This window comes from Rhipicephalus microplus, chromosome X (genome assembly GCF_043290135.1).
Source record: "Rhipicephalus microplus isolate Deutch F79 chromosome X, USDA_Rmic, whole genome shotgun sequence".
Classification (NCBI taxonomy): Eukaryota; Metazoa; Arthropoda; class Arachnida; order Ixodida; family Ixodidae; genus Rhipicephalus; species Rhipicephalus microplus.
In genome coordinates this window covers 228,147,457-228,167,214 of record NC_134710.1, presented here as the reverse complement: position 1 = coordinate 228,167,214, position 19,758 = coordinate 228,147,457, and the positions used below count along the sequence as shown (strand labels likewise).

The 19,758-nt window shown below is 45.7% G+C and overlaps 1 protein-coding gene across 3 annotated transcripts in view; it reads right to left on the bottom strand.

Annotated features, from left to right (window-relative positions):
* Positions 1–12,653, bottom strand: part of LOC119187346 (heterogeneous nuclear ribonucleoprotein F) — a 69,269-nt gene extending 56,616 nt beyond the window's left edge. For 2 of the 3 annotated variants that reach the window (XR_012887226.1, XM_037435510.2), the window contains exons 1-3: positions 12,497–12,653; positions 11,500–11,605; positions 10,380–10,535 (exon numbers count right to left, since the gene is read on the bottom strand). Coding sequence is in view for 2 of the 3 variants with exons in the window: in XM_037435510.2 (XP_037291407.1) it covers positions 10,380–10,535; positions 11,500–11,599 (256 nt within the window). In the remaining variant the exon portion in view is untranslated. Of the gene's footprint in view, positions 1–10,379; positions 10,536–11,499; positions 11,606–12,490 lie in introns of all 3 variants that reach the window. The other variant, XM_037435511.2, reaches the window with a different exon arrangement.
* Between the last annotated feature and the right edge of the window lie 7,105 nt (positions 12,654–19,758).

The following is a 19,758-nucleotide window of genomic DNA, read 5'->3' as shown; positions in this document are numbered from 1 at the left end:
CGGGGCCATTATGTACAACAGTATGTGGCACAAGCATGGCTTCAAAATGGCATGACACAGGACTTGGTTTGGATTTCACAGTCCTGTCGACGTTCTTCCTAGCTTGCAGTTGGCACAAGGCTCAGCCAGATGGAGCGAAAGTTTGGCAAGCGTTTCGTGGCCCTGCCTGTGAGCGAAATGTGAGGATTTGGCTCGAAAAAGCCGAGAGGGACAAACTCATGGTGTTGGCGTATTTTAGTCGCAGTCGCCACTACAATAAGGATTGTTCTTTTTGGTGTGCAAATTTCATCTGATTTAATGATATCTTTCATAAATAAGAAGTCAATTTTAACTTTAAAACTTTCTCAAAACACAAATTTTGACATTTTTTCCAATGTGCCTCTTTTTTCGGGCACATTTAGTGCTCGGATCTGCATAAAATTTTGCCCAATTTTTTTCCAAAGTATGACAAATGCAACTATCTGGTTTAAACTTCAATATTTTATTCTATAATAAAAAAATTGTGTGTATACCTTTACTAGGGTAGGTGAAATATGTACTATTTACATCTATTATTTTTCATGCGTATTACATATTTTGTATATGCTTCCTAATTATTTATTCGCACTCTACACCTCTACACTTTATTTGAAGCATTATGAGCTATTAATGGTGAAAAATTTCAAAAGTTTCGGGATGAAAAGAGGGGGGGGGCAAAAGGGTTAAGGTTTTCCCTTTGTCATGTTGCAAAGCTAAACATGAGTAACTTGCAAGAAAACTAACTATACATTTGAAATCAGCATAAAAAGTTCAATAAACAGCTCAAGTTTCACTGCTCTAGGGTGAATATTAAAAAAAAAGTGTCTTCGAGTAGCACCTCCCCTTAATTCACTTTCCTCGCAGAGGCACAAGGTCGTGCCAGGGCCTACTCAGGTGGTCTGTACCCATTTTTTGGGGGGGAGGGGTGCAAGGCCGAGTGTCACTGTATCATCTTGGTTTCTCGATTATACAACGGTTTTGCGTGGTCCCCTGAATGTGGTGTAAGTGTTCCTCTGTATAAGGATCCTGAATCAGCTTTTTGGCCAGATCAAGCTACTCTGTATGAATAGAGCTTGTCTAGATAACAACCCTGGCTACGCACATGCAAAAGCACATGAACTGCCAAAATAATAAATTTTCCATTCCGAGAAGACATCCTGTCTCACTTTCTACTTTTTAATCATCAACCTAAGGGGTGAGACGGCCGAGGCTAAATTGGGAGCAGTTTTTGGAGCAGCAACATTTCAATTTTGGAGCAGAATAAGTTTGTTTCGAAGCAGTTAGCAGCATTTTTTTAGCAACGTGGGGGCCCCAGTGCATATTTTAATTTGCTAAAAATACACATACCACTGAAACAGATTTTGAAGGAAATTTTTGAACAGATTAATGCCAGGAGTGAACTGCAGTACCTTTTCACATACCTTGTGACCTATCTAGACTTCATAACAAATGAAATATATTTTAAACAGGGTTTTGTTGAAAACTATGTTCTCTAGAAACACTTTAAAGGAATAACAAATCACACTAAAAAAAAATTAAAAAATTGTGATTGCACAAGAATCGTAGTCGCATAACAGTGGGCCTTCAAAAAAAAAAAAAAGCCTGACATAATAGAGTCAATTGTACTGCGAACTTTTGACAGACAAAATCGCGATGCATTGCTGTTCACGGCCACCTCGAGCAGGACCACCTTCAAGAGTGCAGCGCTGGAGCCAAGAAACATCGGCGCAACAACCGTCTCAAAGCATGTGTGTATGGCACTAAGTAATAAGCGAATGTTATTGATACAGTAGAACCCGCTATTGCGTTCCCGTGTGCTGCGTTTTCCTGGCTGTTACGTCGTTTTCGGCCGGTCCCGGCACAGCTCCCATAGGATCCAAAGCATTAGGAACCCCGCTGCTGCTTCGCAACTATGGGACCGTTCCCGCATCATACGTTGCGAAGTGCCACGACGCGCCGGCCCGAGCGGCCATGTTGTCTTTCATGTAGCTTGGCTTCGCGGCTTGACAAAGGGATTGGCCGCCCAAAGTGCCGGGGGCAACAGCTATGACGTATTTTCGGTTCATGCCAGCAAAAGCATGACCTTTGAGATCCGTATTTGCACTCTAAGAAAGATTGTGTCTATGACGTGTTGGGGCCCTAAAATTGGTTCTGGCATCTGTAAAAGTAAGGTCTCCGAGACCCGTTTTTGTTTTCATGGGATGTCACGCTGGCTTAAACTTATCGCCACCAGGTCACGCAGGTGGCCCGATTCAAAGGGTATAGCCCGATCGCCATCACCATCGCCCATGTGTGCCCGTGCTTGCTGCGGTCTTCTCGCATTGCCTTTGTTTCGTGTCGGTCGTTGCGCAGGTTATACGAGCTTGCAGCATAGTGCCTCTACACTTCCAACGCTCCAAATAGTCTTCAAATAGTTTTCAAACAGTCTGCGTTCGCAGACTGCGACAGACTGAACACTGCCATGGAGGCTATTGGTGCCAGTGGAATCCCGCAGAGTGACTACGCTTCTGTTGACGCCGTTGTCACCTCCGCGATGTTATCCGTCGACATCGTGGCTGAGTGCGCCGATCCGTGCGCCAGTGACGAGGAAGTTGAGGAGGAGGTGGAGCGGATACCAGAGCCAACGTCCTCATCGGCCGTAGCAGTAGTGGATTTATTGCGAAGATATGTGCGCACCAGTGACGATGGCAAGAGCCACATGGCACTACAGGTGCTTGAAAAATGCTTTGTGCTTGTCGGGCGTGAAAAGATGCGCCAGGCAACCTTGCATGATTTTTTCAAGCGAAAGAATTAAATTAAAACTGTGCAGTTCACCACTACTCTTATTTCTAAATTTTTCGCGTTTCTCGGCTCTTGCGTTTCCCGGCTCTTAAGTTTATTTTTTTTGGTCCCGTGAAAAACGTATCAGCGGGGTTCTACTGTAACGCCTCTCCATGTGAGCAACGATGTGTTATTAATATGGCCCACGTTGGCCTGTTTTTTTTCTTTAATAAAGGGTCACCATCGACAATGTAGAACTTTCGATGATATATGGACTTGCGATTTCCACCCGCGCTGCGACTCGCATAAAGGCCTGACCACACGTACCGGTTGCAGCACGTCAGCGTGTGGCTTGTTGATGGGGCACCGCGCCCCATTTGCTGCACTCCGCACTCTCACCCTAAATAAAAAGGCACGACGCCCTGTCATAGCCATGCGCTGACGGGCTGCAATGTTTACGTGTGGTTGGGCCTTAAAGCGATGGCACCACACAGTGCAGGTAAAAAATTTGTGTCCACGCAAACGAACCGCCAAACGTACAGAGGTCGGTTTTATTGCAAAAAAAAGAAAGAAAGAAAACAAAGTACACCAGTCACACTGCGGAACAGCTGCCGCCCAAAACACTGATCGAACGTAAAGCTAAGCTAATGGGCATAAACTGGGAATGGGTTGCACACGTTCCATCGCTCACTGAACCCATATTGAGAAACAATGTACAATGTGCAGGCGCCACAGCATCCAGGAACCGTATCATATGCAGGGAAATGACTGCACATTTACAGTTACTTGCTCATGGCAAATGCGCACGCGTAGGCGACCACACGCAGCAGCGTCGACATGAAAATCGCAGCTACCAGAGGAACGCGCTACGCACAACAAAGAATCCAAGAGTCTACCCAACTATGCCTTCCACTTGACTGTGGTTTTTTTCTAGGTGGCAGTGGTACAACACAGCGTAGCTAGCAGAAGCAGCACGCTCGATGCACGGCAGCACATTTTTGCGGGGTCATGCATAATTGCAACAGTTTAAAGGAGATTATGGCAGCACCAGAAAGGTGCAAAGTAAAAAAACACGCTTGGGTGCATCTTATTAGTCAACCTGGCCTTTTCGCCCTGCTGAAGCTGAGGTTGGCATCAAAATTCCAGCTTTCGAGGCTGTTTTAGAGCAGTTCAAACAATTTTCGAGATTTTTATGCTTCTGGGGCAGCTTGCTGTAAGAAAGCGGAAATGTATAAAAAAATGCGCAATGTGCGCAGCTAGCTGTCTCACCCCTGCAACCTAGAAAACGTAAGTTGATATTTTGCACTCGAATATTTGGTCAACGTTCGATCAGAGTAAGCGCGTTTTTTTTCTTTCGTATGGAATTTGAAAGTCGTCCTAAAATGCGGGGTCAGTGTAAAACTTCTACATATAACAAACGTTTTGAATACATTTCAATGGAGATTCTGCCTGGACTAACCCGATTCGTTGAAAAATGTGGGTCACTGCAAAACTGGGGGATGTATAATGAGTGGAATAGGGCAAACATAATAAAAAGAGAAAAGAACAGGACTTATCGGTCTTATCTCTGACAAATGAGACAAATTAATGATAGCAACTTCCAACTGATGTATACATGTTACTACATCACATCTCAAAACATACATAACTGGGCATTTGCACATTCATTTTTCATTGTGAACAAAGATACTGTGTGGAAACTGAAACGTTCTGCTTCTACGTGAACACTCATGGTCGGTGTTCATTTTAACCCCATCGGCCCGAAATAAGAAAAAGGGAGAGGTGACAGTGGTATCATGCCCTCGGAAAGAAAGGTGGGGGCAAAAGTGAAATATCCTGCCTGAATCTTCGCTTACGTGGCACAGGGCAATAGAGTACTGAGCCACCCTTAACTTTTACTGCACTTACTGGATTGTGTCGTCTCCAGAAGTTCACACACATAATGTGAGAGCGAAAAAAAATGCTATTAAAAGTGAGAACACTGCTAAGTCACAGTTAAAAACAATGCATTCAACCATCCGCTTCCCCTCGCCACAGCGAGGCAAGATCACGTTATCCAACTTAACAAGTCACAGCTGCTGCAGTGCCCGCACCTCCAGTGGTGGGCCTCACGCCCAATAAATATAACGTAATACTTAATTCTCCATGTACGTTCTCAAGTTTGTGAAACAAGTTTTCAATTTATTTTTAAATATCCACTACAAGTCTGTGGCAATCGGTTGTTTCAATTGCGTATTTTCACTCGGCTGTTAGTGCTTTTTTTTTAATGCGATTTCGAGCTCTTAGACTTAATTCTGGCTTGGCAAGAAAACTACAGCATTTTATGAAATATGGCAAGCATAGGACAACATGAAGCATCAACACAAGTTGGGGAGTCGGTACACCAAGCATGGACCAACTGAGGAGCAGTAAAATTTAGTTTTTGGAGCACTAAAACGCAAATTTGGAGCAGGCTTCGGAAAAAAAAAACATTTTTTATCACGAAAGACCAAATTAGGAGCAGTAAAAAAAGAGAAGGCTTACATTCAGAAAAAAAAAGTATGTAGAAACCATTCAGCATCACATTAACGTGCAGACTAAAAATATGCGATGCTATTTCAATAAAAGTAGTATTCTGAACCACCCCAATGAGCAAACAATGATTAAGTCCACATTAAAGGGATACTGACACCAAAAACTTGGCCTCGTGTCTTTCTGCTGCAATGTGTTGCTGGGGGCCTGTTAGTCGTAACACGACACATAATTTGATGCAGTGCACGACATAATTACAGGCCCCTCATTATTCACAAGTTTCTTTTACGGTTTGAGAAATCTCTAAAAACGAGAAGCCACCCGATGCAACAATCGCCACCTAGTGTGTGCAGCGCTCGACCATGTCAGCACACATAACTGTGACACTTCGCATGGACCGCATCAAGAATTACTTTCGAATAAGAAGGGCGATTACAGTGACACCAAACAGAAAACTAAAAGCGTGCGCCACGACCACACACTCGCGACCAGCCGCCAAGAAGTAAAATTGCGGGAAGAAACGCAGAGAAAGAAAAATGGCGGCTAAGTCATCATCATAACTTGTTTTATTGATGCAGCGTGGTGATGTGCAGGAAGTTGGGTCCCTTCGAGGGCGTCAATGGCACGATGGAGTCGAGCGCTCACTTCAAAATTAACTTAAGATACCTTCCAAGCTATATTTGCTACTGATATTTTGCAGATGATATACATATGTTTGCAGATGATATACAAATTTTGTGTCAGTACCACTTTAACAATTGCTCCACCTTTCATATACTTTGACAGACTTTGCGAATTAAAATGTGGATCTGCCAAGCTGGTGACCTTGAAAATCGAGGGATTAGTAAAACTGAGGAGTAGGAGGGGCAAAAAAAAAACTGCCGCAGTTTCTGTAAGGCACCAGCAATTTTATACACTGCTTGAAATGATTGCATGTAACATTTTTATAACAGTCAGCAATCATACTAGTACTAAAAGTTATGTGGTGTATACACGCAGGAACAAAATGAGCTGTGTCCCGTGACTAGTGCTAAGAGCCCCTTAGCACTAGTCACGGGACACAGCAGGGCACTGGTGTAGCGCGACAACAGTGGGCTTAACTAGCATTCTGCACCAGTCAGAAAAAAGTCCAAGAAATTTTTAACACCCCTATGCCCCCCCCCCCCCCCTCTTTTTTTTTACGATGGTGTAGTGCAGCGAAAGTGGCTTAGCTAGCGTTCTGCACCGGTTATTACAAAGGCGAAGAAATTTTCGAACACTGCTACTCCTTCACTCTTTTTTTTTTTTTTTTTTTTCACGATGGGGTTAGGTTAAGGCCACAACTTCAAGCTCACTTGCAAGACTCATTCTACCAGATAAAGTAATGGCCCGCGCCCCTTGATCCAGCGACAGCACCAGTTATGGCCAGGACGACTCAATAAAACAAAACAGAAAAAATGTTTTATATGCCTTTGCTATGGCGACCAACGTGGTCGTCAGCAATGCCATCATTCGCAGCACGTCGACTGTTCGCGCTTCCAGCTCTAGGTGCTTCATGCCATAGCCACGTTTGCTGACTAGGAAGTCTATCTTTCCCGCGAAGCGTTGGTGGCTACGGCAACACATTTTTTGTCTAGAAGTTGCACCATTCTGCCAATAGGTATCCGCTGACGTCAGCGAACTGATGGGCACGTGGCTTTGTTACTGTAACTGGTTGATCGCGTCTGGCGAGTGCCCTCACCTGATGGGAATATATCCGACATTGTGGTTTAAGATTAGGGTCAGGGCGCTTGGATTGATTGATGATGCAAAACTGCAGATGACCAATGTGGCCTTTATGTCTTGCTGAAATTAGCACAACTGAGATAATTTTGAGGCTGGTCTGGCATTTTGGCTCAGAAATGGGGATTTGCATACCTGCCAAGTTTAGAGAAACGCAATCCGAGAAATCTACTTAACAAGGGGGGGGGGGGGGGGGTGCAGTATACAACATGTCGTCCATGAGGGGGGGAGGTATTGCGATAGCAGTTAATTATATGAACACTGTCAGCGACATTTTGCAGTTGCCTCTGATCTGTACAGAGCCCAACACTGTCAGCGACATTTTGCGGTTGCCTCTGATCTGTACAGAGTCCAAACTGATGACATCACTTACGCATCGTTCATCTGTTTTACGTGCGAGTAAAAGCTAGCGCTAGGGACCAACACAGCTGAAGCAGAGATTAAACTACCCAGTGGTCACCGTCGCGCGAAGGGCATATGCAATAACATCGCTCCGCGTGCGAGGCCTGTCACCGCTTGCTTAGGAGTTATTTTGTTGGGCAAAGGACCATGGTACAGTCCTGCCGACCACTCGCCTTCCCCCAGCTCGCGGAAAAAACAGGCAGTGTTGAGCACTCTTTTTGGCAACCCTTGTGGAGTAAAAAACCAAGAATGTTGAAGGAAAAGGTAAGGATGTAGGGGAGGAGCCCTCAATAAGGGAGTTGGGGATAAAAGAGACAGTGAGGAGAAAACAGTGGGATTATAAAAAAAGAAAAAACATTTTAAAAAAGGTTCCAAGAACTGGGGAACTTTTGTGGAAGCAGGGTTCAGCTTAGCTCCTTCATGCAGAGGGGAAAGGGGTCGCATAAAGGAAAGGTACAGAAAGTGTGTGGAGAGGTGTGGGCCTTCCATAGAGGTGGGCAAGAGTGAAGGTCCCTCCCAGCATCCCACCCCTGCTTCACCCCCCTTCCCCTTTTTGTCCACTGGAGTCCCTGTGTCACTCATTATGTCAATGTAGAGGGCTGACTGCTGGCTGCAATAGAACAGCCACAAAGAGTTTGTAAACAAGCAAGCCCAGAGGGGCTCCCTTCTTGCTCTTTCTTTCTGGTGTGGGAATACTGGCACATTTAATAGCCAGCAAAAGCATCAGCTGTAACACAGGGTCACTGCCCTCCCTCTGCTACAATGGATTTTTTTTTAGTTAATGTGCATGACCTTCAAGAACTGCAGTGCACAGCCATGCGCGATTTCGCTGCTCCTACTCGGCAGGCTGCATGTTCTGGCGCTATTTTCGCCTCTCGAAAACGTACATTGAACAGAGTTGAACCTTGCTACCATCGCTAAAAAAAAAAAGAATTCTTTTTACTACATGGCCAGACAATTTGCTTAAGTGGCCAGAAAAAGCACTGGATGCGCGAGGCAAAACTGGATTTCCGGCAGATTTTCCTATGACCCGTACAACCGGGAGTATCCCGGGTAATTTGGGAGACTTTGCAGGTATGGATTTGTATCAAATTGGCACAGCTGTTGCACCCCTGAGCATGAGAAAGACTGTCAGCTGGAGACTCGAAATGAGCTAGGAAAAGACATGCTTCAGCTTGCACGAAAGATCATGTCGATTCAAAAGAGGTAAAATTACCAGACTACCGAGCCTGGTAATTTCAGACACTAAATGTTTCTTTGTCACAAGGACATTGGGCTAAAATGTGCAAGGACATATTTTTTCCAAACGTGATTTTTGGAAGCCTCCATATACGCGATAGCTTCCCTTATAACAAATATTTTCACTAACAATTTCTGAGAGGTTTCTATATATGGGCAACTGTGGATTCATGCAGAATTTAAAATGCAGCACCTTTATGTACTCTGACCGATTCTGTGCCACACAACTGCCAAATATCAACTTCACCAGTCTTTTTATGATACACTTTTTCTCGAAGGTGGTGATCTACCTTAAATTGTCTTCCTGCAGACTGCACGTTGCCATCTAACGATCATGTCTGTACTAACATTACTTAGACTGTCTGTGCACAGAAAAAGCAGTGAAAATTCCTGCGTACTTGCCTATTATATAGGTTTGTGTAACGTATCATTCACCCAGGGAATAAGTGGCACCTCTTTGCTTGCACTTCAAGAACGGTGTTACCCCATCTTGTCTTCAGCACAGCACCCCAGACACGAATATGAGCAAGCGTGTTGGGTATCCAGATTCTACGGAAGCCATTTAACTGGGTAGTTGTAATGAATGGAATAGGGACTAGATATACTCAGTGCATTCCACATAAATGCATGTGTGACGGTTTTCCCGGCTACCTAGCTGTGGGTTGACTGAACAGGCAGGATTTTCACTCGTGGTTCACATAGCATATGTTCCACTTGCAAGAGAACTTTCAGGACTAAAACCACTGCGATTCATGATCTTTGACTTCCCATGTCAGCTTTAGCAAATGTTATCATTGGAACTTGTGGGAATTGAGGCTAGCCCGCTGTCTTTGTGCGGGCTTTGCCGCCTTTTTTGCCGTTCTCATGTCCCGACATGATTTCCCCTCCTCCGCTATCTGCAACGCTGGGAGAGCAAGGAGTGACGTTTAACCCCTCTCACACAGTAGGGGATGTTAACTGTGGCGCCGCGCGCGGTCTCCCGAGAGGTTTTATGCTAGTGCGTCGGGAGTCAGGTTCTCCGGGACAGCTTACGGTGAGCACGCATTCCATTTTCCGTCCGTCGACTCCCGTTGTTTGGGGCTCGCCGGACTTCACTGGCGGCCCGAGCGAATTTTGTTGCCCCTTTGCGTACACTCAGCCGAAGGGCAGTACGGTGTCCTAGTGCGTGGCCCAGCTACGCCAACCTGTCTCCCTCCGAGGGCAACGCGAGCGCCTTTGCCCTCGCTCGAGCAACCGGCCTTGCTCCCGGTGTCTCTGTGTATCACTTTTACCATGGAGACGTTCTCGTGGCACCCTATGTAGTACTTTTTGTCCGTGGCGTGGATAAGCCCATTTGCTTTCCCGCCACGATTTTGCAACAGGCTGTACTGCATTTTGGTGTTGCCACAGACAAAGTGCTGCGACCTTGAGTAGCATTGTGTCTCGCCACGGCGACTGTTAACACGTGCCCTGCGGCTCGCTAAGACCGGACTCGCGCTAGTGGCCGTACTCCTTCGAGATACGTGTCAGTACAAACTTCAAATCGTTACCAGCAATGGCAGCAGCCATGGTCAACACTAACACTCCTCGAGGTTGACTAGTACAAACCCTAGCAGAGTGTTCTTATATCTAGTGAACGGGGCTTACTACCAGAAACAATCAGAAACAATATTACTAGGGTACCAACCTAAATTATTGAATATACTCACCTTCTATGTACCTGTGACCGATGTGCTCATTGTGTCGCTGCAGGCCTATCTCAATGTCTTGCTCGCTTTCTAGCTCAATATATGCTTCACCACTTGGTCTGCCTTCTCTTGAAAGTGTCATGTGCACTCCATTAATGCCTCCTTTGATGTGACACTCTGCAGAAGCAGAAAATATGAACTTCACATGTGAATGGGACTCGCCAGCACACACGAGACTTGAGAATTTCTTTAATCATGCTCCTAAACCTACATACACTGGTGTACTTTGCATTTCGCAATAAGTTAAATGCAGCAGACGCTCGTGATCAGAACCCCCCCCCCCACAACACAACAGTCGGTCGGCCACCACAGCAGGAGCAAAGTGAACACAAAATAAATTTTTAAAAACCTGCATGGCAATTATACATTTAATGGTTTAGTGGTTTTATCAACCTGAAGTCATAAGTTACCTACAGATACTCTCGAAACTCATAACGTTCAACATCACTGTCCCACCAACCAAACAGTAGGGAGATTTAGAATAGCGCACTTGGAGCCCTTGCGGTGCGGTCTCTGCCACTGCGCATGCGTCGTAACGCGAGTCGGCATTCGCGGACCGCACGCAGAAAATCCGAAATTGCGTGCGGCGATCGCGGCCCGCAAGCGCTGGTTTCCAAGCTACGGTGTCACTGCGATCGTGCCTTGCGGTTTGCAGCAGGGCAGACGTTCTTCTAAAACTCATGGCGCCCGCTACGCTCGCAACGCTTGCAAACGGTATTCGAAAACTCCCCAGTAAGAGGAGTTTTAGAATCGCGCACCGCATACTCTTGCGGTGCGGTCACTGCCACTGCGCATGCGTTGTAAGGCGAGCCGCCGTTCACGCTTGCGGTCCGCCAGCCGAAATGGCGTGCGGCGCGTAAAGCGCTGTTGTCGAGGCTGTGGTGTAGCTGCCACGGTACATTTGAGATTGCAGGGGGAAGGGCCAAACACTAATGCAAAATTATCTAATGTTAAGCAAGCTTTATCCAACATTCACGCTTTTATGGAGTCCATGTAACGCTTCAACTGAAACTGAATATTTGAAATACGCCATACCAAGCCAAGACTCCAGCGAAACGTGGCTACTGATATAGCCGCTTACCCTTCGACGTGAAGAAGTTCAAAATCTCTTCTTTGGTCGTTGACCATGGAAGGCCCCGAATGCGCAGAACGAACCCTTCGTCGTCCACGGGTGTTGACATTCTGTTCTGTAAGAATTCAGCATCCTTCGCTAGCAGAACACTGTGGGCAGCTACATGCAGTAGGCGCTGTGCCATGCTGCCTACCGGCCTACCACCACCACATGCAGTACGCGAACCGGGACGCCGCATATCTACGAAAGGGAATCGCTAAATATTTCGCTCACAAAAACCAATCAAATGAATCCCACAACAGCTCAAAAGTCCAAAAGTCAGCAGGGAGTTTTCGAATAGCGGCGGGAGTCTCAAGCGGTTGTTCGCGGGAGCCCGCAAGCGGTTGATGGCGGGAGCCCACAAGCGGTTGATGGCGCGAGCCTGCAAGCGGTTAGCGTGCGACGCATGCACAGTGGCGCGAGACGCTCAGCCGCCAAGCCTTGCAATGGGCGGAACGATTCCACGCGCGCGCGGCATCTAAGATCCAGCCAATAAGCAAGCATTACTATCAACAGCTGATATTGCAAAGTCATTTGCATCCCCCACGCAGACTTCGATAAGAGGTTCCCCCGCTACCGCCATTTCAGCCGATATCGCCATTTCACCCAATCGTCGCGACGAACAAAGAAGCCGTACCGGTAAGAGTAAGGCGCCGCGCCCAAAGCACACAACAGCGAAAACACAAATTTCACACACACCATAACGAGACCGACTCGTTACAGCTCTCAACACGCAGAAAAATGACACGGAATTCAGTACAAAAGCATGTGAGCACACGGGTGCGCTAGGCTTAACTAACACCGGCTCCTGCGCGATGCGCGAGGACGATTGGACGCATTCTCCATTGCTTGCTGGCTGAAGATTCTAACGTCCCTCCAAGCAGCACGCAATTCTTAACCAAAAGCGCCCCTGAATGTTAATTTAAAGTGAGAAACGGGCAAATAAAACAACTTAACATACACCTACGTTGGACAATGGCAGCAAGATCCAGAAAACAACGGCAACTACCACTACGTTGGCCGAGCAGGGCTTCGCTGGCTAGTCTGCAAGAGAGGGACCGCCTTTCCAAGCGCCAGAGAGGAGACGACCGTTGACACCGCTGACGAGGCAATCGCAAATGGTCGGACTATAGACAGCTATAGTGGGTTTTCTAGTGTCGTCAGAAAACACCTACTACTAACGATGTTAAAAAGTTTACCATATTGCTTCTAGATGGCGCAGCCACTCGCTGGCGTGCTTTGTTCGCGCGCGTCAGCTCACGCTTTGACAAGTTTCTCGCGTTGAAACCCACTATTGAGGTTGCAATATAAGCATGTCGAGTTCATCACACATGCGCCGATAAATTGCACATAAGGAAAAAAGAAGTGTGGGGACTATGCGGGCAGGCTAGCGTCTTCAGAGCGCCACATGCTGGCGCGCACAGAACATAGATGTAGGATGTTCGGTGTTCCAGTTCAATGATAATATGTTTCACACAGTCATGTTTGAGTTTAAGGATGGAACGACTCACAGACAATTATAGTGGTTAAATCAAGAACATAAAATACAACAAACAATCAAAATGCGCAAGGACAGATATTTTGGCACTAATAGAGAGTAAATAGTCCAAGAAAAAGAAATTGCATTTTATTTACGCGAAGAGCAATTAAAAGTAAGAATAAAAACAGTGAAACAAAATGTATATACATAAAGAGTCTATTAAAATTTGTCAAGAAACAGACATCTGACGTGATTCTTTTATTGTGCGCGTGGCGCACACATCCAGCATTCTATGGCCCGAAGGGGTATGCGGGTACACGTGACTGAGGAAAAGGATTCCACGACGTACGGGACAAGAATATCATGTTATGCATTTCGTGACCTGCCAATCGAGTTCGTCATGTACTTACGTACTTATTTGATGATTTTTTTATTCATCCCAGGTTAAGGAGAAGACAACTACGAGAATCGGACGTGCGTAGGTGATTAAATGCTAGATAGAAACAATCAAAGCGCGTTTGTTCGCAATTTGAGTGATTAAAAAAAGTGCTGCGCATTTAAAACTGCAATGCGAAAAAGATGTCTTGGCAACTTAAATTACGTTTACAGCGCAAAACACGTCGATCTGCTGAGGCCTGTATATGCGGATTTGTAAAAGACTTTTCATATGGTCCGCAAAAATAGAATTTTGACTGTCTCTCTCGTTGATCGGCCTCGGAAACAACAATGAGCATTCAAATCTTCCGCTAAAGTATATGTAATGGGCAGCATTTGTGAGACAATGATGCTGGGTTGCCATAGAATAAAAAACCAATGCGCTTCCACGCCAGTTACCCCCCCCCCCCACCGTCAAAAAAAAAAGAAAAAAAGATGAGACGCTGTTTTCACTCGTCAACGCGCCAGCAACAGACAGCGCCGCCGTGCGGTGCGTAAAATTTGGTTTCTCCGCGGCCGTTGGAGAAAGCGCGTGTTCACGACACTAAAAAAAAACCTTTCAGGTGTGCGCCGGGACGTCGGCGCGCCGCCGCCAACAGTTCTTGTTGAGTCATCGACGCCAATCGATCGACGCGCCGCCGCTAATGTGTGTTTTTGTTTTTTTTTTTTGACAACGTCTTCTGCGCCGCGCGGCGCAGCAGCCATCCTCACACAAAAGTGGCTTCTGCACCGCACAGAAGTGTCATCACATAAAAAATTATTACCTAAAGCTAGTTAATTGTGTAAATTATTCGTGCTTAATGCGTTAAATCTACAAAACTTTTACTAAGAAGGTGCCTAACGAGTCAATTAACTCAGGTTTGTTATTTAAATACATATTACAAGTATTTTTAATACAGGGGGCGCCATGGGCGCTGCGGCAGCGAAAGGTAAACACTGCGAGATAGTAGCCGCCTGCGATATGTTGATGGTGAAAACTCCGATGAAATCGTGGCCATGGCCTAGGCCACACTCCCAAGTTGGACTGGAGTGTCGTCGCTGCTTCATGTGATTGCTGGATGCTTAGTTGAACCTGGTGGTTGGAGCTAGCGCGGCCATCCACCGCGCCGCAGCTTCATCTGAGTGTGTGCGCCATAAAGTTTCTCAGTATGATGTGCGGATTACAGTCGTTGGACGTACTGCATTTTCTAGATTGCAATGCCAAGCGTGGTGTTGTCAAAGGAGAAAGTGTTCTTGCTGCCGAGTTTTGCTTGTCGCGAAGGACAAGGTCGACGATGAAATAAATGCTTTCGCACGGTTCACGTGTGACTGACCGGACGCACATGCATGAAACCCGAGTGCGTCGGCGAAGTGTTCATACGATGGATGGAAACACCTTTATTGTAATGTTCTCACGAAGCCTGTGATCTCCGAAGACCAGAGCTACTGCATTGCCGTCTGTTTTGTCAAGTGCGAACACGTACGGCCGTTCTCGTCCGTTGCTACGTGAATGCTCCCGTGCTGTCACAGGCCGCGCGTGTTTTTGAGCAACGCAGACAAGTAGTTAGATGGGCTAACGCCGTCATCACTTGCCCTTGGGCATTGTTTATCAAGTGCTGATCGCCGAGAACATTGCGGTGACACGTCAGTATTTTTAAAGAAAGCGGCTTGCTGGTTACCTCGTCAGGTGATGGTACACTGAGCGACATAAAAAAAGTTGCCCAAGACTACGTTGCAGTGCACCTTTCTGTCATCAAGACTTTGATAAACCGTGGAAATCAACATTCCTGACACCTGTGCCGAAGAAACCAATGCAGCCAGCTGCATTCGAGTTTTTGTGGCTTTTTGCGTCTCGCCGATTAAGAGCACTAATTCGCAAAGCACTGTATCATAATAAATATAGTCAATCCTGCAAGCGTCACCGAAGATCCAATATTAAAGGGCCTGTGGACGGGACCACCACCAGCAGCAAGTTGGGCTGATGAGGAGGCGCAAATGTTAAAACAATACATGCGTGAACAAAAAAAGAGAAAATTATCGATAACTGCATTGAGACTTGAACCACCGACCTCACCAGCTCATGTGTTGCTTTAACCAACTACGCCACAACTGCCGATTGGTTTGAGAAGACAAACAAGCCTCTTTTGTATTGTTGTCACGCGAAACCTAAATAACATTTTTGTTCACTTTTTCGTTTGGACGTAACTTTAACGGCTTTTATTGTTATGTCTAGACGTACCGCTAGGCACTCCCGACTATTCAAACAAAGCGCCTAACCAGAAAATGCAACACGTCACTTCCGTGCGGCGCAGCAGCCGTTTCTGTGTGGGGGTGGCTTGTGCGCCGCGCGGCGCAGCAGTCTCTGCCTTTTTTTTTTTTTTTTTGCGCGATCGGTGCGTTTATTTTTTATGTACGATTAATTTTTTTTAGTAAAACTGCCTCTCTGTGACACCTCATCTTCACCAGTAAATGACCGGCCCTTTTTCAATTCTACCTGCTGGGCAAACGCATCGTAATTGATTCGACTGCTAGTTCAAGTTAAACTGGACCAGAAAAAGCTTGTTCAGTGCTCCTACTAGCGCAGAGAGGTAGTACTGGACTCACAATAAAGGTTAATTTCAATATTGTCACGGGTTATAAATGACAGGGGGTTTATTTAAAAACACGGACAGTAGGACTTGTAGAGACGCTCTCAGAGAAGGCCGCTAAGATTGTCGTCTTCTTCACTCTGCTGCACTGCGCCTCTCGAGCAAATCCGCGTTCTTCATTGTTGTCGCTATCTCGCCGCTAAATGCAGCTATGCACGCGGCAATATACTTTCGTAGTCACTGTAGTTGAGCAAATCCAGGTCGGTGATATCGCCAACGGTGGGGTGTGGCGAGGACTACCAACACATTCTGGTGGATGATCAAGTTCATGTACTTACTCCCTGTAACACAATATGTATGAATAAAAGGTGTCGAGAGTCGGTATTAGAATGACAATCGATATGACCGTGAATGCGAGTCAAGGAAGAGAGGCAGTTTGAAAAGAAAAGAGCGGCGCTTTGATCTAATTAAAGCGCCTGCTCATGGACGCAATTGCTTACATTGCTCAACAGTCTGAACAAGCGAGAGCAGTTTGAGGCATATGTATTTAGAAAAAGACAGTTAGGTAACTGGAACACAGCTTTTATAGCAGAAAGAAAATAGAAAACACAACGAATGAAATATTCTTTATCAACCAAACGATCCAATCAGTTGGCAGGTTCAGCAAGGTCGACAATTGGACGAGATGGGGATCACCATAAACTTCGTGTCAAGTACTACACAGAACATGAATGTATGAGCACAAAACACTAAGGTGTGTGTGTACAATGTCTTTGTTTCCTGCAATTTATCAAGCACTCGAGAGACAATCAAACCGAGTAATGTTAGCCTTTACATCACCCGTTTTCTTTCTTGGACTAAATTCGACTAACTGGATCTAGATGCCGATTTATCACAATCATGTTTGACACAGCCCATCAGCGTAGCTTGCTGTGCGAGTTGCTCCAGAATATCCGGAAGGAGAAACCAGTGAAAGACACAAATACTGGAAAGGAGAACAACCAGACAGGACAAGGGCTGGACTTCACAAACACATTGTTTATTGCAGAAAGCCCACCTACACATAAACCAGGAACGCACGCATAATTAGGGTAACTGAGGCATTTCGCAGTTGCACACCTAACACTGCAAAGGTGTTAAGGTGTTACAAACAGCAAGTTTTCATGAAACACCAAAATATCAACACCATGTGCACTTACTATATAGAAACGTGAATTCTTTATCTGCAAGGAAAACTGAGGGATGATTTACACGTGACACTTTGCCATTTTTTGTTTTATTTTGGAGGTTTTAAAGAAACTTTAAGTTCAATTTTGTTTATTTTTTTAATTGTCAATGACACTCACTTATTTGAAATCAGGAGTGCAGAGCCTTTGCAGCACAGAGGTGAGTTTCCACCACTGTACCTGTAGGAAGTAGAATGCTGTGGTCACGTAGCCTGTCATTGATGCCGATCGGACGATCTGACCGCTGTGACACGGCCGCATATGACAAGGAAAAGTGGGAAGTTACGTACGCCGGCGCTGCAAAGGCTGTAGCTGCGTCGCTCATTTGAAATCACTGTTTGAAAGCAAATGGATTAAGAAATGAGATTTAACACGAAAGTTGCGAAGACTTTCGAAATAAGAAAAAAAAATGGGCAAAGTACCCGTGCGATGTGGTTCCAGTTCAGTTTGCCTCGGATAAAGAATTCGGGGTCCAGTCAACGGGTGCACGTGGCGTTTGTATTTGGCGTTTCGTGAAGGTGGGCTGTTTGCAACACCTTCACACACTTCTTGGCTTTGTACTGTTGATTTTGCAACGTTGCTTGGCTCAAATAACCTATGCAGGCATGCGCTGATTGTTCATTCGTGTGCGGATTTCGTTAGTAAGCATTTAGTTGTTAGTCAAGCACTTGTCCTGTCTGGATCCTTCGCCGTTTTCGTGTTTTTCATTGCTTTCTTCTCAAGTATAGTTCGCTAAAGATCATCACGTCATGCCAGCGTAACAACTATCCCCATACCCTTCCTCTTCTCTATATAATTTGCCATCAGACGCATGCGCGAATTTTCTCCATCAACGCGTGAAGTGATCTATCGCACTATATTTTGCTGCACCAATATCTATTATGGCAAGGAATTTCAGCCATTTCGGCAGCTGAGGACGTGTCCCAACAGGTGCCACCACGGAGTCAAACATTGTAAAAAAAAAAAGTGCCCGTGCAGCGCTTGCCCAGCAAGAGGAGAGGGGAACTCTTCTGAGATATTGTACAACTCTTCTCTCTCGCCCTCCCGCACCCCCCCCCCCCCTGAGCGTTGTTGATTGATTGATATGTGGGGTTTAACGTCCCAAAACCACCATATGATTATGAGAGACGCCGTAGTGGAGGGCGCCGGAAATTTCGACCCCCTGGGGTTCTTTAACGTGCACCCTAATCTGAACACATGGGCCATTTTCGCCTCCTGGGCGTTGCGTGTTGCCTCGCTCGACACACGCCTCTGAAGACGGCGTCTTTCGCTGGCACAGGCTTCCCAAGAGCCTATTTTTACAGATCACGTCGCGCGCGTGCTCGTATGCACGTACTGCGATTTTACGTGATTCAAGGGCATCTGTGAAACTTATTACCGTATCAATTGAAATATTTTTTTTTTGTCATGGTAAAATGCGGGCCATTAAAAAAAGCTTTTCTTTTTCAGTCATTTTTTCGGCTGTACTACTGCTACGTATAAATTTATTAGGGTGCAATTCGAGTGCGAAATCGCCGAAAAAATATTTTTGTTCTGCTGCACTGAGGTGTCAAAACTCAAAAGTACGCGATTGACAACTGTTTTCATAGGGCCGTGTCTGGAATGCTTGGCACCCTAGAATCGACTCACGCATCAATAGCGTTTAGTTTCAAGCTCTAAGTTGATCATCCTGTGTATAAATAATTAAATTGAATCATTCGCTTTGTCTTCTACAAGAGGTCACGAAGGTACGTCACTCACACAGGGTTCTCGTTAGTTCCATGGGTGAGTGATTTGATTTTGTTTGCTTTGTATTGCTAATATACCGTCTTTTTTTCTGTTTGTATGCAGTTTCTTAAGCTCTTGTTTGTTTATTTCTTAAAGATTCTCCGTTTATTGATTTTGAGTATTACCATGGCCATTGTTTTCCTAAGGCTGGAGCTTGTCGTATCTTTGCATCTTCTTTTGTGTGTACGGCTGGGCGCCGTTGGCCAACCACCGAGTGACCGAATAACTCAAACCACGCGTGTGGTGCGAAGAAGCGGAAATTATTTACTTTTCCCCTTTTTCTTTGTTCCCGTCATCAGGCGGCCCTTTTATACCTGTCGCGACAATGCACGGGCAACCCGCACGCTTCTGGCAACACTGTGTCTCCGTTTTTTTTTTTCTTTTTTCCCCTCCCCGACAAACATGGCAGCAAAGAATAGTCACTGCGGATTCCCTCACTAATTCGTTCTGTTTTTTTTTTGCTCCGACCTGGTTGGGTGAGCCTTCGCTACGGTATGTGCCATTCCATTTACGTCCTCCGAAGAAGGCTGAACCGCCAGGCGAAACTATTATATATTATAGTATATATTACTAGTAAAACTAGTATATGTTATATATATATATTCCAGCTAATGACTGCCTCCGTTCATTGTAGATAGGGCTTCAGGCTATTTGATGGACGCGCATCAAAACATTCAGCTGACACTGCGTGCATCAACCGCACATGAAGTCGTGCGCAACGTGGTGATGAACACACACAGCCGTCAATCGCTTG